At 46.8% G+C, this 18,055-nt stretch overlaps 1 protein-coding gene across 2 annotated transcripts in view; it reads left to right on the plus strand.

The window, feature by feature from the left end:
• PLXNA1 (plexin A1) overlaps positions 1-17,213 on the plus strand; it is a 222,730-nt gene extending 205,517 nt beyond the window's left edge. Inside the window, exons 23-33 of one of the 2 annotated variants that reach the window (XM_075286115.1) lie at positions 2,090-2,156; positions 7,488-7,634; positions 8,096-8,149; positions 9,266-9,425; positions 10,140-10,243; positions 10,328-10,424; positions 11,781-11,971; positions 13,340-13,509; positions 15,236-15,448; positions 15,536-15,686; positions 16,970-17,213. In XM_075286115.1, coding sequence (XP_075142216.1) covers positions 2,090-2,156; positions 7,488-7,634; positions 8,096-8,149; positions 9,266-9,425; positions 10,140-10,243; positions 10,328-10,424; positions 11,781-11,971; positions 13,340-13,509; positions 15,236-15,448; positions 15,536-15,686; positions 16,970-17,065 — 1,450 coding nt within the window. In that variant the 3' untranslated portion in view covers positions 17,066-17,213. The remainder of the gene's footprint in view (positions 1-2,089; positions 2,157-7,487; positions 7,635-8,095; positions 8,150-9,265; positions 9,426-10,139; positions 10,244-10,327; positions 10,425-11,780; positions 11,972-13,339; positions 13,510-15,235; positions 15,449-15,535; positions 15,687-16,969) is intronic. The other variant, XM_075286116.1, reaches the window with a different exon arrangement.
• Positions 17,214-18,055: the final 842 nt, after the last annotated feature.

The following is an 18,055-nucleotide window of genomic DNA, read 5'->3' on the forward strand; positions in this document are numbered from 1 at the left end:
CTTTCTCTCTACCTGTCCCCGATCTACAGTATAGCAGAAGCCAAAGGAAGATGGCGCTGAGGCCGAGTGCTCCAAATACCAGACAGAAATCTGCACTTCAACATTACAAAGCTAGATCTACTATAATACTGCCCCCCCTATATACAAGAATATAACTACTATAATACTACCTCCTATGTACAAGAATATAACTACTATAATACTACCTCCTATGTACAAGAATATAACTACTATAATACTGCCCCCTATGTACAAGAATATAACTACTATAATACTACCTCCTATGTACAAGGATATAACTATTATAATACTACTCCTATGTACTAGAATATAACTACTATAATACTGCCTCCTATGTACAAGAATATAACTACTATAATACTGCTCCTATGTACAAGGATATAACTACTATAATACTACCTCCTATGTACAAGGATATAACTATTATAATACTACTCCTATGTACTAGAATATAACTACTATAATACTACCTCCTATGTACAAGAATATAACTACTATAATACTGCTCCTATGTACAAGGATATAACTACTATAATACTACCTCCTATGTACAAGAATATAACTACTATAATACTACCTCCTATGTACAAGGATATAACTACTATAATACTACCTCCTATGTACAAGAATATAACTACTATAATACTACCTCCTATGTACAAGGATATAACTACTATAATACTACTACTATGTACAAGAATATAACTACTATAATACTGCTCCTATGTACAAGAATATAACTACTATAATACTGCTCCTATGTACAAGAATATAACTACTATAATACTACCTCCTATGTACAAGAATATAACTACTATAATACTACCTCCTATGTACAAGAATATAACTACTATAATACTGCTCCTATGTACAGGAATATAACTACTATAATACTGCTCCTATGTACAGGAATATAACTACTATAATACTACTCCTATGTACAAGAATATAACTACTATAATACTACCTCCTATGTACAAGAATATAACTACTATAATACTGCTCCTATGTACAAGAATATAACTACTATAATACTGCTCCTATGTACAAGAATATAACTACTATAATACTACCTCCTATGTACAAGAATATAACTACTATAATACTACCTCCTATGTACAAGAATATAACTACTATAATACTGCTCCTATGTACAGGAATATAACTACTATAATACTGCTCCTATGTACAGGAATATAACTACTATAATACTACTCCTATGTACAAGAATATAACTACTATAATACTACCTCCTATGTACAAGAATATAACTACTATAATACTACTCCTATGTACAAGAATATAACTACTATAATGCTGACATGTGACTGGAGTTTTATCTTCCTGATTTTCCGGTGTATCGGTCATTTGACCAGGTGACGGTATTACACTCGGTGAGATGAATGGCGCACAGCAGTTATCAGCCCGGAATCACCCACAGACCTGATCAAAGTGTCCTTGCTCCATTAGCTGATAGCGGGCTCTTGTCATGTACAGTTTGACAGATGTCTACATTGTGATGTTTAACCCCTTCAGCACCGCTCCTCCCCTAGGACCGGGGGGATTAGTCCGTGTGATCTGCATCTCCCTGAACTGGTCCCGTTTAATGGCGCATGAATACATCTCATTACCGCGTTTCCCGGCTGCTTAAAGTGATCTCCCCTTTGATGTCTGGTTTCTTCATTGCTGGTACAAAACTATGACTGCAGTTTTTCGGCTCCCTGGGGCCGACTCCGAAAGAGAGAAGGAGAAGAATTTAATTGATACTGAGATCAATGAGAAGCGCCGCTCGCCGCCTCGGGGTGGTTTGTTGATTATTATAATCCGCACGCCTGCCCATAGTCTCCGGTGCGGGGTCAGTGACATACCGGACATCCTCGTATATATGGATACCTATGGGATGCCACAGTTCACATTATACAATTCACTTATATTGTAACTAAATTTAAAGTGACAGTAACACATTTTTGTTGCAGCCATTTTGCCGCCTGCACCTGCAGGACGAGACAAAGACAAGAATTGCTGCTATTTATACTCAATGTCTTTCTGGTTTTTCTTTCTCTCTCAGGACGGAGTCTGTGGCAGAGAAGATGCTGACAAACTGGTTCACGTTTCTTCTATACAAGTTCTTAAAGGTAAACGCTTACAGATTTTCACAAATTTTTTTTAAAAAATACTGTATTCTACAATTTTACTCTGGCCACTAAGCTTAGTAATAGACTGAGACATGGCAATCCTGTAAGACCAGTCTTTACAGCAGTCCCCTCATTTACATCACATACAGTATTACAATAGAGGATAACACCACTGAGCCACCATTACTGACCATAGATGATGTCACCGCTTATCCCCTCCCCCTCGTTGCACAGAGCATGTCCTGAAAACTCTCCCTTAGACCTTAATGAGTCGGTTCCATACTATTGCCCCAAACATATACCTTTCATTCAGAACACCCCTATTATTTGTGTGCCGTGGTCTGTTCCACTAGGATTCAATCTATTTAAAGGAAGAATTTCCCTGTATTATGGAAGAAACCACTGCACATGGATATTTAGGGGGTTTTGTGTCTCCTCTCCTGCTCGAAGTCTCTCAGACGTTTCGGCAGTGCACATAAGTGCGTGGACGCCCTGGGACCCTTCGGATATTTCTACGTCTTTACTCGTCTATGGAATTTTTTTTTCGTTTTCTACTCGAGGACCATCTTCATTGTCACCGTAAATGGGAGGAAAGTAAAATAATGACGTCGGGAAGTCTCTGCCAGGAACACTTCGAGTGTTTTATTCTGATTGATTCCACCAGGGGAATGCAGATGGCGATCCCTATCCAGCAAATACAACGGCGCTTCCTAAATTGTTGTCGCTTTTTTTCCACCATATGGGGAGAGATAAATATTGAGACATCAGAACAATCAAAATAAATTCAACTTAATGTAAAAAGAACAAAGAACATGTTGGAAAAGTGCGCTGTAACTGATGGGGTGCGCGTGGTGTATTCCTCCTATTACAGTACTGTCTATTACATGTGAATCCTTAAAGGGGCACTCCGCCCTTCTCAGGAAATGACTCGGATATGTACAGCCATTGTGGGCGTGTCTTAAGGGGAACTCCCATTTTAAGGCTGGCTATACATGTGATCACATTTGGCTGACCGCTATCTCCCCTACCTCCCCCATACACATGCACACGTCTAGACAATGTCAGCTCTGGAGTATTTGTGTCCATGGCATACCCCTTTAAAGGGAGTGTTATCAAACTCCGCATGACAGGCTGGGTCTAGTGACAAGCTGCCTTTAAGAAATGTATTTAGTGGTCTCCTCAGTAGAGCTCCCCTTTAAATGAGTGCAAAGAGTTTTCTAGGGATCCATTGCTACAGTCTGTCCCCCGATACCGTCCCTCCATCTGTCAGAGTTTCTAGAATTCGGCCTCTTGTCCCAGCAGCATTTCGACTCCGCTTCCCCCAGGTTCATTATGAGCGGAGCGTTGAAGCCTCTCACCTCCGTAGTCAGGGCTGAAAGTGGCCATTTAATCTGCAGTAAGCTGGTAAAAGCTCTACATCCTCCGGGGACCCGCTTAATACGTCCACCTACCTGCTCATTACCCGCTCTTAATGTAACACACTAATAGCGCCACGCCGCGTCCTCCAATTCTTCTACCGACGGCTCTGAATGGAAAATTCACCCGGCGAACAAACGCTCCCACTTCACGAGCCCGGGGTCACATCATCCAGTGACTCTACAATATCTCCACTGTTACCTCTCTGTAAAATGACCGCTATACTGTACAAGTGTAACTGACCGCCTGCAATGTGGCAGATATACAACTAAGGGGCACGAAATATATCCAGAAATGTGACCCTGCGCCATGTCCTGCAGATCAGTAGGGCTGCCGACACATTGCCCGGGGCGAAGGACGGACTCCTGGGCACCCCCTAAGCATCGATCGCCTGGTCTGATGCCAAGTACAGAAGTGTCAAGTACATGAAGCCGCCTCGTGACGGTTACATTCCCATACCAGGAGCTGAATACCCCTCCTTCTCTGATACTTCTCACGGCTGAAGCTTTGTTACACTTGTATCCAGTCTAGGCAATGTCTGATACAATGTACAACCTACAAAGCCAGAGGATTGTCTGGCCTGGATACAACTGTAACAAACCCTCTACCGGGAGAAGTTTTCGGTCTGTACAGGTTCTGAATGGTCCCATTCACTGACAGCACACAGAGTTCTAGAAAGTGATGAGGAATTGAAGCCATGGATCCTGAGCCGGTCTGAATTCTCCGGCCAATCGGATATTGCAGCATTCTCAGTATAGAGCAGGACATTGTATGGTGGCTGTTCTTGGTATTACAGCTCAGTCAATTCACTTGAATGGGACTGAGCCTAGGCCATGTGACCTCACGTAGTCTGGGAAGTGAAGCAGTGCTAAGGGAAGGCCACCGTTACGTCAAACACCTGATTCACGGGGATTCTGGGTATCTGACCCCGCTGCTCTTCAGTTCTTGACCTATCCTAACAATAGGCGTTCCACTAATAAGCCTTGAAATTCCCTGTAATGATACTGGAACGTCTTGGGATATCTCATGCACCAGAAATGAGTACAGATGTCACCTAGAACATGAGACCAAGGCTGAGGATACTGCAGAATAGCGGCTATCTCGGTAATACTACAACTCCCAGAATCCTCTCCAGTGCCGATCCTGTTCCCCCTGCCCCCGCATACCCTGGCGTCGCCCCCGACATTGTAGCCTTTGTGTTTTCAGAGACAGTTTATTCTCAGATTTAGCCAAACATTTCCACGGCCTGCAACATTGACAAGCAGTCATTCATGTAAAGGTCGCATGGAGGTGACAAGGCGACTTCAGCCTAAATGTCACCCCCTGCTGTTCTCGCTCCTGCCACATAATCGTTGGGCATCTTTTTGTAGAGTTTTGCGCCAGTCTCCAGGAGCTCTCAACCCCCCAGATCCCATTACCCTCCGCCGGGGAGGCTTTAGCTGATATCGACCACCCCGCTAACAATCTATTTCATCTTCATTACAAGTAGCCGGCTTCTTTCTTCTTGTACTTGTAGCCTGGCAGACCATCTGTTATGGAGCGGTGCATTGTGGGAGGCCATGGAGGGAACGTGCCGAGAAGCCTTTACACCTAATTAAAAAAAAAAAATCATTGGTCTATTGTGAAATTATCAACCAATATGGCCGCTCCTACAGACAGCTGCTGCGGGGTTGGCACCCAGCTTTCCTAGGAGCAGATCTATAAAGCACATTTGTAGGAAAGCTGGGTGGCAATTTTTTGGAGTCTGCAGGAACGTGTTGAACCTGCGAAATGTATATATTTATCTGTCGCCTCTCGGGGCCCGAGCAGATATTTATCAGAAGTGTAATGAGACATTCCCTGCAAAGCGAGGAAGGAGACGGGGAAAAAAAACGACTGCGAAGTGTTGAGAAACGCGCGGTATTAGATGCCTGATGAGCTAGATCCTGTCAATAATCCTCTGCTTATATTTGTAACTTTCTGCTCGTAAACGCCGGCGTCTCCGGTTTTATATTGTGCAGGAAGGAACCGCATTTAAAGGGGACCTGCCCTTCAGTGATGTCATCTCAAACACGTCGCCTTCTGTGCTAGTGGGTGCGACTAAATCTATGGAAAGGACGACCTAAGTGCCAGGCAGGGAATTAGAAGAAGGAAACTCCGACCCTGACTACAGAGTGCGCTGTAGTCAGGTGTCATGTGACTGCTGTACACTGGGGAGGGTCTGGAACCCCTTTAAGGTTACTTTGTGGCATTGTTTGGCGAGTGTTGTTCTGTTCCCTAATAGGCCTTATAGATGTATTGGGGGGGGGGGGGGTAGTTTGGGAGAGTACCCCATAAGCCAGTGTGACTACCCCTGTAAAAAGTGGCTTGGGCACGCCATGTTGGCCTTGGATCATGAAGTGTTTGTTCCCCTTCGCTCGCATCTGGTTCCCTCTTCAGTAGATGTCAGGCTTCTTCCTACAAATGTTAAGAAGGCCCCTTACACAATTCCCCCCCCCCCCCGAATGCACCTCAGCACCCCCTCAGTTGTTATCCCGCCCATTTCCTGGTCAATCTCCCCTTCTTCAGGACAGTTAATTATTGGCGGTATGTCCGGGCGCAGGCCGCCGCCGCCACCTTCTCTCATCCCCGCGCGTCGCCTTCCCCAAGTTGAATTAATGAAGCTAAGTTTGCAAATGAACCATAATTTCAAAGACAAGCGCGTAGTGGGAAGGTCTGGGATGATGTATGGCGGCGCGCGCTCCTTAGCAGCTGTCTCTTTAATTACTGCAGATGCTAACGAGATGCTGACAGCATATGGTGACAGGGAGTGCTTGCACTTTTGCACCAAAGCAGATCTGCATGTGAAAGCCGCGTCAAGTCCGTGGTGGCCAGCGGTGTGCTTAGTATGGGCAGGGTGTAGCGTTGTGCTCACATTCTCTCCGCCTCCACCGTCAGGGGAGCGCTAATTAATTTATGGGCTTGTATACTTAATCAGTTGACGGATATCAGTCCTATATATAAAATGAGTGACGTATAAAGGGTTAATGGCACCATCTTCATGCAAAATTATCAATGTATCGGAGTCCGTAACACAACATAACACCGGCTTAGGGCAAGTTCACACTCTGCGTCGTCATGCGATTTTAACACAAATTATGTTTTTCAAATTAAATGTTAAAGGGGGTCTCAGAATGACATTAAAATTTTCAAAAGGTGATTCTCACCGATCCTCTGCTGCCCCCTTCCAACACCTGTCCAGTCCTTGCTGGTCTCTTCTTGGTCCCTCCTTGACACAGGAAGTGCCTGCTCCATCAGTCACTGATCACAGCAATGACCTGCTCCAGCTAGTGATTGGCTGAGCTGGCATCACCTGACCAGGGAGTAGAGACCAGCAGGGACTTAGTGAGTATAGCAAAGGAATCGCTGAGTATTGCTTTTATTTGTTGTTTTTTTTTACATTTGCAAAAATTTCTTCCCCACTGGACAACCCCTTTAAACCATGAGATGATTGCTTGATACTTTGAAGCCAATTTAACCCTTTAATAGATTTAGTAGCATTTGTTCTGATAAAAAAAAAAAATTTGGTTGAACTTTTTTGAAAACACAATTTTTGGTTTACGCAGCCGTAACTGTTGTCCTCCTTGTGGTGGGAAGTGACTGGTTTTTCTTGCTGACCTTCCCTATGTGGGATGTGAAGTCAAAATTTAGGAACCTTCCCTATCCTATTTACCATGGGGTGCAGATTCTAAAATGTATCCCCTTCTGTTGAGGATTCTCACCCCTCAATGTAAGAGAGAAGTCTGCGGTGACTCTCTAGCAGGGTCCGTGGTGGGTTCTCTCCATTACTGACCATTGAGCTCAGTCCATCATGAGGTATACGGTATTTAGGGGGTTCCTGACCTTGACTGACTTCTGTCCCGTAACCTTAATGTCGTCTTCTCTCATCCTGTCCAGGAATGTGCCGGCGAGCCGCTGTTCATGCTCTACTGCGCCATCAAGCAACAGATGGAGAAGGGGCCGATCGACGCCATCACCGGAGAAGCGAGATACTCCTTGAGCGAAGACAAGCTCATCCGCCAGCAGATCGACTACAAGATGCTGGTCAGTCCCGCAGAAAATGGTGTCCTTACAATACTGATCTGTAAAGGTTCTGAACGTTTTACGGGATGTGGGTCAACTGGGCGAGGGTTGTCTGAGTTTTTTTCAAAAATACTTGACATAATCATGTGGGAAAGTCTACATGGTCATCCCATGGAAGCTTCACCCAATCTCGTGGTTTGGACTGTGTGCATTGGGTGGGCCATATTTTCGGCTCGGTCCCATCACCTACACTCACCCCGACCACGAGCTTTGCTTGTTCAATGACTTGTTGACCCAGACCAAACGAGTCTGACAGAATGAACGAGTCTGTGGCCGGTCTGAGCTGTTGATAGAGATTTCGCACCCACGCAGCCGTTCATTTTACATTGGTATTTTTTTCTCTCTCTCTCTTTCTCTCGCCGACCTGTCTCTTCCTCTTCTGTGTGTCTCACTAATGTGGCTTGCCTGTTAATGGATTGAAGAATCCTTGTGCCGATGACGGGCTGAGCGATGAGTCATGTTGCCGCTCGCCTCAAGTAAGTTTACTCACAGCAGCGCCTCGCTCCCCCTCCCTCCGCTTTGGTGGTGGTGGTGGTGGGAGGGGGGTCTGTAACTGGGATCCTTCAATCCATTTCACGGTTTCATCTGTATCCGGTTATATGTGGCCATAGACATTAGGTTTGTGCCGGGTCGATCCCCATTGGTTTCCATACGGTGCCCGACCATCTACTGTCTATGGGACGGCCCAACCTCATGATGTCTTGAGAGCTTGTTCATGCAATTGCTTTGCTCAAAGTTGTCTGGCAGCTGCTCGCCTGTGCCCGCGCCATAGTCCGTGCATGTTACTGGGAGATCCGGCCATCCAGATATTGGTTGTCTTAAAGGGAACCTTTCACGTAGAGTTGTGTCTCATTGCTCTAAATCTCCACTCATTCTGGGCTAAGGCATCTCCTGGGCGGTCCTACGCTAATGACAGTTACCTGTATATGCAAGTTTATTATAGGAAATGTGGTGTCACTGAGTAGGACCGCCCACTGGACTCCTAAGCCCACAATGAGCCAACACTTAGGAGTCCGGTGCAAGGTCCTAAAGCAATTAAATGCAAGCTATACTGAATCCCCCGGACTCCGCTGATCGTGTGGCTGAGGGGCAGCAGTATTTGGCTGAGTTCACTGAACACCAAGCACAGCGCCACCCATTATAATGGCTCTGCTTGGTAGTGCAGCCCAGCCCTATTCACTTCTATGGGCCTGAGCTACCTCTGCACCATGTGAGCTGTGAATGTGACATCATCAGCGCAGAGAAGAGGCTGCAGGGCTTTTAAGTGCCAACAGCTGATCAGTGGGGGTGCCGGGTGCCTAAATTTGAAAGCCTGTCCTTACCTAGTCCTGCTCCTACAGCTGATGAGTTTGTTACAATGTGTCAGGCTGAGATTGCCGGCGCTGTATATTCCTTCAGTAGGCTATGGGTTTAATGAGCATCAATAACAGAACTCTGCCCCTCGCACCTGTGCTCTCCACTCCTGGGGGCGCCGCTTATTAATATTGGAAATTCTGGGGGAAAAATAGAATAATTTAATTAGCTGATTGCAGGTTGTGCCGAACTCCCAGATGTTCCCAAACTCCTGTCACAGTCACAACTCTTCTTTACAGACACTGAACTGTGTGAACCCGGAGAATGAAAACGCCCCCGAAATCCCAGTGAAGGTCCTAAACTGTGACACCATCACCCAAGTGAAGGAGAAGCTGCTGGACGCCGTGTACAAGGGTGTCCCCTATTCACAGAGACCCAAAGCAGGAGACATGGACCTTGGTAAGTTCTGACGTCCACCACCCATGATGTCTCCTTAGAAGGAGTAGGTCAAAGTGGACAATCCCTTTAAATGGGTTATGCCATAAGGGTCTGATAGGTTAGGTGCCCACATGTGGTACCTATTGGAAAAACAGGGATCCAAAAACAAGACGTGGTCCTTTTCATAAGGATACAATGTCCTGGCATTAGGGTGTCTGCCAACAATCTCCTCAGTAAATACTGTCCGGGGGAGGGGCTTAAAAATTGGGAGACTACTGGGAAAAATGGGTGTCTGTCACCTATGAGTAGAAAGAGGTCCCAATGTAGAGGATGGATGGACATTGGTGGATCTGCTGTCCATAATATAAAGGAGTAAACCAAAATAGACAACCCTTAAAAAGTGGTACACCCCGGGTATGCCATAAGTGGTCAATAGATAGAGGGCCGAGAGAGGGAAGGAGGTCTAACAGCAGGAGAAAGCTTGGCTCCATCATGCCCTGTATTATTGCCTTCCCTACAAGTAATAGAAGTCTGATAGTGGCTCCACCTACAGGAAGAACAGGGCACCCCTGACCTCTGGCCAGCCAGGGGTCAACAAGCAGAGCCAAACTCTGTGGTTCTTTCCTGTTCTTGCGGTACGCGGGGGTCCTGTTGATATGCCATATATGCCTATAGTCAGAATACCCCTTTAATTCCATGTTCCACCATCTTTTCTCTTCCTCCTTCATACCACAGAGTGGCGCCAAGGCAGGATGGCGCGAATAATCCTGCAAGACGAGGACGTCACCACCAAAATAGACAACGACTGGAAGCGCCTGAATACGTTGGCTCACTACCAGGTGTGTATTGTCACGTGTGCGGACCCTCCCCTGTGTACAGGACCCCCAAGCGTATTCTCATCACGTCCCTCCCAATCATTATAGGTCATTGACGGATCTTCGGTTGCACTGGTGCCGAAACAGAACTCCGCCTACAATATCTCCAACTCCTCAACGTTTACAAAGTCGCTGAGTAGATACGGTGAGTGCGCTCTCGTCACCTCCAAATCTTGTGTGGGGGGAGGGGGCGTGTACAGTAATCTGCAATCCAATTGGCTGCTGTAGATCTCTAATATTTATTAGTTTATTGAAACAAGATTCATTCAAATTACAACTTTTTAAGTTCTGCGTGCCATTCTTCTTAAAGGGATGGGGGTCATTGGCCTGATCAGATTCATTTTGTGTCAGCAAGGAGCTGGCGTAGATTTGTCCTTAGGTCCATGCACCCCGGAGATGGCGCCAGCAGGGCTGGGATTACCAAGAACTCTCCTCCATTCACAGCTAAAGCTAAATTCAGACTTCTGGTTCCTGTGACCTGGGAGCAATGCATTGTGGGAGGTCAGGTGATCATTACACTTAAAGCTGTTACGTCACATGCCTGACAGCAGGTGGAGCTAAACTGTTGTCTGTTTCCAAGGGTGACCTGAAGAAATTTGAAAGCAGCTTTGGTTGTGAATGGAGAAAATGGTCTGAAATCCTAGGACGCAAACAGTCATTGCAGGTTTAGTAGAAAGGGGAGTTGCCCTTTAAGCTAAAATCCATTCTGAGGGGGAGGAAATAGTAGGGGGGGGGGCAGAGACGGCCCCCCTGATATATGTAAGTCACATGACCATATCATCCATTAAAGTCTTGTCTGGAGGTCAAGTAAATATCCTCCCGTTAGTCACTCATTAATGCGGCCGACCCCATCTCAAATCAAAGGGAATTGATAGAGACACGAAAATTAATTATCGCACATAATTGGCTTTGAAATGTCAGCGGCTGAGCGGGCGTCTGCCGACAGCTTCTTAATTTGCATTGTAGGTGTCCCTTTATTTATTTGGAGGGGGGGGGTCAGCATAGAAATGAAATCTCATCCTGGTGCTGGGGGGGTCCTCATTAAAGGGATCCGGCGTTGCAGATGAAGAGGTCTAATGGGCCCCTTCTCCACCTCGCACAGTCGCCATGTTTGTGTAGTCTGCTGTGGCTGATAACAGGGAACAATAGGTTGTGTGTCCCGTCTCGTGTGCGACGTCTCCGCAGTGACAGCTCTGGCAGTCGAGACGTTTTGTGATGCGGTCATGGACGACAAGCTAAATAGATAATAATAGAAAAAAAATGGGATTGATGAAACGGAAAATGAGCAGTGGAGATGGCGGGCGCTCGGGAGTCCGTGACTGATGGGCGGGAGATGATGGGGATTGTGATTATTGTAATGTGTTAGCGGCAGCCGAGCGGCACCAGACAGCGCATCAAGTTCAATTAGAAGCGAAGATACAACTACAACTCTCAGCATGCCCTGGACTTGTAGACTAGAGAGCGCCGCGGCTAATGGGGACTATTTCTATCCTCCTACCAGAGAGTATGCTACGGACGGCGTCCAGTCCTGACAGCCTACGATCCCGCACGCCCATGATCACGCCCGATCTGGAGAGCGGCACCAAACTGTGGCATCTAGTGAAGAACCACGACCACCTGGACCAGCGAGAGGGAGACCGAGGGAGCAAGATGGTGTCCGAGATCTACCTGACACGATTGTTGGCCACCAAGGTAAGAGTGCAAGGGGAATCCTAGTGTAAGACCCCCATAATAAGGTCTTCAGCAGGAACCTCCATGGGGGTCTTCACTCCAAACAACGCTATAGCAGTATATCATATTAGTGAGGGCCTGGAGTCCAGTGGATGGGGCTGAGCTGTAGTACCAAGCACAGCCACAATGGTAAGTATGGCGCTGTGCTTGGTATACAGTGAAGAGGCTATGGCCTGTTCAACCAGCTGATCTGCCGGGTCTCAGACCCCCGCTTAAAGGGTTTGTCTGCGGACTTAAATTTACTTTAATACATTTATGGGATTCTTCTTGAAGGACTCTGGCCTGGTTCCAACCCCCAGGTCATGTGATTGGAACCAACCTCCGACCCCCTCGGTTGCTCTGGCCCCTCCCTCCTCTCCTGTACAACCACCACCTCATTCAGATTGTTGCACCCCTACCGATCAGACCCTTATGCCCTTCCTCAGTAATCTGGGGCAGACCCCTGACCCACATCCCTTAGGGCCTGCCCTCCATGGCAATGACTGGCAGACAACTTCAGCTTCCTCTCCTTCATGAAATCTGTGAGGCGGGGGAGGGGGATTCGCCAGCGATCGATGGGTTATGACACCAATTACCCGCCATTGTTTTATAATCTTCCTATAAAGAGCAATTTACAAGTTTCCTCCATAAACCCCCCATTACACCCCCCACCACTATTTGTAGGCGCCATAAATCTCCCGACGTGTTATTTACATGCTCCCCTCCCCCATATATACGTTCAGAGCGCGGTTAGCAGGATATATATTTGTTTAGTGGAGCGCAGTATTTATGGCGGCTCGATGGATATTAACGGCTACGGGAAAGATTAATTCCTCCTTTAATGAGCTTTTCTGCGGACGCTGAACCTTCAGCAAATCTTCCTCGCCACATAACGTCTCCGCCGCTGTAATAACTCGTAATTCTAGCGGGAATCTGCCGGCAGAGAACAACAAAATTAATAGCGGGTGCAGGAGGAAATATTTAGGCGATTTGTGGGGGGCCACACCCCTCCCCCGCCAATAGGAGACTTACTGCAGCGCCTTATTGTCACATGTAATCCGGAAAAAAAATCCTAAAATGGATTTATCTGATTCCTGGAAAGCTGGGTGGTCAATATGAGCGAGAGGGATTTAGCTTCTCTGCTGCTGAGCGAGTCTTGTCCTGCTCCCATATTCTGGCAGATTTGACAAGAAGGACTTGTGTGACAACCCGAAATGGCAGCCAAAATAACAAGCATATTGGTTGTCGGCACAGGGGGAGGTTCGCGATCATCTTGGAGGGAATTCTGGGTGTTGTAGTACAAACGATGAGACTCTCTTATTCTTCCCATCCCCCTCCCTCTGTACACAGGGCACTTTGCAGAAGTTTGTGGACGATTTATTCGAGACCATTTTCAGCACGGCCCACCGCGGCAGCGCACTACCTCTGGCCATCAAGTACATGTTTGACTTCCTGGACGAGCAGGCGGACAAGCACCAAATCACAGACTACGACGTGCGGCACACATGGAAGAGCAACTGGTAAGTGACGGGGTGTCAGGAATCTTACAGGGCTCGGCCATGATGGCTTATCATAAAAGGTCGTGTGTCAGTGATAACCCAGTACAGACTGTGGACTTCACAGCTGAGAGTGTGTCACAATTGGATCCAGACTCCAGAGACTTCAGGTTGCTACAATGTATCACTGCAAGAAAAGGTAACAAACCGTCAGGAAAGGAGATTTGTGCTGTAGAGGGGCTCCGCTCACAGAGAGTCTTCTAATTTGGATGCAGTTGTAACAGATCCTCAGCTGTGAGAAGTGTCAGGTCTGTGAGATAAGAAATTTCATTTAAGTCTAATAGAAAGTTGCAGGTCTTTTCATTAGATTGGACTATACAGAAGATGTTATTAATATGTGATCGGCGGGGTCCGACACCGATCAGCTGGCTGAAGAGGCGCAGTATTTGGATGAGTGCTGCCGTCTGTTTACTGAACACCTAGTACAGCGCCGTATATTGTGTAGTGGCTGTACTTGGTATTGCAGTCACTTGCAGCTGTGCCATGTGACCAGTGAACGTGATGTCATCGGTACAGAGAGGAGGCCGCAGCTGACTGGGGGTCCCGGGTGTCGGAGCCCTAGATCACATAGTGATGACCTGTACTAAGGATAGACCATCCCCTATAATATTAATATATCTCTGTGCATAATAATTTAACCCTTTCCCATCCACAAGCTTTGCCCCCCCCCCCCCTCCCCCCCTCCCTAGAGCAGTTCTGGGCTCAGTTCACACTGACTGTTTGGCTCAATGAGACTCGTGTGACCAGTGCCCTACACACAGTCCTGGTTGCTCTGACAGTCCCCTCCTCGCTATCTGGCGGACCGGCAGTTTCCCCTGGATCTTGTTCATCGCCATTTCCTATTTTCGTGTATTGTAGAGCGTTTCCCCTGCCGGTGCGCCCTGCTATCGCCTCACGTCCGGTCACCTTTCCGCAGGCCCACTGGGGTTTCCCTCTCCTCATCCTCGGTTCTGGTTTTGTGATTGCGCCTCCTCACCGCCGCGCTCCTACCAGCGGGACGTCCGCTCCTATGACATTTGTAATGTGGCAGATAAATTGCTTTGCTATGGTTCAATGGGCGCCAGCAATTAGTGAGGGTGACGGGAGCAGCGCAGGTATATATGTGTCTATAGGGGAAGGCGACGCTTAACCTCTTCAGCTCCCCGCCAATTGTGACTGCTTACTACAGGTAGAGACGCATATCCAGCTTTCCCTGGCCCCTGAACCAACCAGCACATAGGAATAGGCCTTGTGCGGTGGGGGATAATAATAAGGGGAACTTTCTGGAAGGAGAGGCTGGAAAGTGATTTTTGCTGCAAAGGATATCATTACTGTGTGCACAGTGACAGGCAGGGGTCACCGCCTCCCCCGACCTCTTCATAGTGACACCCTGTCAGCGTGTCATGACCTGTAGTAGTCGCCATGTTAGCTGTTCACGCCCTTATACCAGCCGTCTGCAAGTACCATTCCTCTTCTGGGAAAGTTGTATGGGTATCACCCAGCTTTCCCAGAGTACTGAATGGCAAGCCTGCCTAAATATAGGGCCTGTTTTAGTGCCATTCAGGGGTCTGGTGAAGTTGGGTTACAAAGCCGCATTGTATTTGATATAATTCCATTACGTTCCTGGTCATTAGATCCTGTATTGGTGATGCTTGAGCTGCTGCAGCGCCTCACTGGTCACATGACCTCTAACGCCTGTCATTTCTTCCAGTTTACCCCTGAGGTTCTGGGTGAATGTGATCAAGAATCCTCAGTTTGTTTTCGACATTCACAAGAACAGCATCACGGACGCCTGCCTGTCGGTGGTGGCGCAGACATTCATGGACTCCTGTTCTACGTCAGAGCACAAATTGGGCAAAGACTCGCCCAGTAACAAGTTGCTGTACGCCAAGGATATCCCCAACTACAAGAGCTGGGTGGAGAGGTGAGCCACAACAGCACCACCCTTGTTTGTGGGCTGTGCCTGGTATTGCAGCTCCTTGGTAATATTTTATTTTTGTCCTTTTTACAGGTATTACGCAGATATCGCCAAAATGCCGGTAATCAGCGACCAGGATATGAGCGCGTACCTGGCCGAACAGTCCCGGTTACATCTCAGTCAGTTCAACAGCATGAGCGCCCTGCACGAAATCTACTCCTATATTACCAAGTACAGGGATGAGGTGAGGACGCCTATTGTCCAATGTAACCCAGTCGCTCCCTTGGCACAAGTTTTTGTCAGTCTCGCCCCTTGTATCACAACCCCCGTCATTCTCCACTTGTGACTGTATATTTAGCCGTAATTCCCCTTATTACGGTGATTATAATTGTATTGGTAATAATGGCTGAGGCTGTAATAAGTGTTGTGACAGCCGCGAAATGTCAGAAGGGGCAGCTATTCACAAGAAGCCAAGACGTAATTACCCCGGGGGAGGGGGTGACGAGCGCTGACAGCTCCGCACATTACTGCAGAAAGGATGAACTTTGTGTTTAAATAAAGTTTTGTTAAAGACTAGAAAAAAACAAAGCAATAATGGCTGTGACCGTTGGAGATTTGGTGATCACATTTGGCCAATGATTTCTATGTATGGCCAGTCAGACCCCGGGGTCACCTAACTGGTGGGGTGAACCTTTAAAGAGGAGATTCCCAGTATATTGTATTGAATATATGGTGGGGGTCTCCGTAACCGCCCTTCAATTGGAGCATGGCCAGCTGTGATAGCCGGAGGTCCAAGTCACCACTTGTTTTTGGCAACCCCTTTAAGACCAGGCAAAATGAGAAACCCAGAGGTGGTGGAGTAGAATAAAAATAAGTGCTACCCACCGATGTCCTCTTCTCCAACCGTAAGTCCCTGGCCGGTGTGACTCAGGAGACGACTGTGTCCAATGTCTGTCCTCAGTGGGTCACATGGTGGGTACATGTTGGTACTCAACGTGAAGGTCACAATGGTCTGGTCCAGCAGTGTCTTCACAAGATGAAACCAAGGACCTGATCCTGGATTGAGAACTGGGGTGGGGAGGGGGCTATTGCTGCCTTTTTGTTTCCTCTCTACTCCAGTTTGGAAAAGACCCCTATAATGTGACCATCCCGTATTAATCCTGTTCCCCCGTCATCGGAGGGCTCGGATACATGGTCAGATGTTTACAATGGGGAAAGGGAAGAGCAAGAACAAACGGTTAACGGAAGATTGGGGAACCATTAAACGCATTGGTTGGCCCCTTTGAAATTAGTGGGTCCGGCCAAAATTCATCTAATGTTGGACACCATTAAGTCCATCAGCTTATCTGCACTAGAGGAGATCGCCTTGGCCAAAAGGGCCTCCATGTCCATTGGTTACGTACTATTGGCCGGCCTCTTCTCTGGTCTTCATTACGCCATGTGTGGTCAGTGCCATTGATCTATATAGATACAAAAGTGTCCAAGTCAACCATCAGAATGTCTCCAAACTCTTCTCTTGCCTTTCAGATCCTAACCGCGCTGGAAAAGGACGAGCAAGCGAGAAGACAACGGCTACGAAGTAAATTGGAACAAGTCATCGACACAATGTCACTCAGCAGTTGAAGTCTAAGGGGGGTCTGCACGAGAAGGGTCTCTTAGCAGTGGCTACTGAGAGAGGGGGAGGAGAGCGCTATGAACTGACCACACTCCAACGTATGTGGCCTTCAAAATCCACGAGCTGCAGAACTAGACTGGAACTTTCTTGAAATAACGAATTAAAAAAAAAAAAAATTCCTTGTACATAAAGACTCTAGAGACCATTTCAAAGAACAACATAGAAACCTTTATAAATGGACACAAAAACATTTAAGGGACTCCAAAAATTTCAATACAAATTAAATATAGATTTAAGACCATGAGAGCTGCCTGCGCGTTCCAAGGGGGAGAGGAAGCTCCGCCGGCCGTGGAAGAGATGCGACCCGACGGGGGAGACACAAAAAAAGATTTCCTTTCGTCCGGCTGCTTACGTTCTTGGGTCAAAGAAACAAAAAACAAAAAATTCCTCTCTCTCCTTGGCTTTCGGCCACTAGTGTTACTGCTACATTTGCACAATTTAACAAATTCCCGGGGTTTTTAAAGAAATAATGAAAAAAATACAAAAAAAAAGGACAAAAAAAACAAAAAAAAAAAGATTGACGTAAAACAATCTGAAAAGGAATGTGTTTGTGTTCTCGGAAAAAAAAAAAAAAACAAATAAAAGAATCCCACCTATCCGCCCCGCCCCCGCAGAACGGACAAAGTTATCCAGAACGTTTGATATTTTTCTAGACTATATTCTGTGCCATGTTCATTTCAATGTTGTTTTAGTGAATAAAAATGCAAAAAAAAATTTTGGGAAGAAGAATCTAGAGGTGAGGAGGGGGGTGCGGATCAAACCACCTTCTGTCGTTGAGCGGGGGAGGGGTTCAAGATGGAAAGTGACAGATGGGGGGGAAAAAAATTATATAGTTTTCAACCTTGACCCCCCTATGTATCTTATTTTGGGAATGATTTGTGTGATTTTTTTTTTTTTTTAATTTTGGAAATGTTTGAGATAAAACGGCTGCGGAAAGC

This window comes from Leptodactylus fuscus, chromosome 9 (assembly GCF_031893055.1).
Source record: "Leptodactylus fuscus isolate aLepFus1 chromosome 9, aLepFus1.hap2, whole genome shotgun sequence".
Classification (NCBI taxonomy): Eukaryota; Metazoa; Chordata; class Amphibia; order Anura; family Leptodactylidae; genus Leptodactylus; species Leptodactylus fuscus.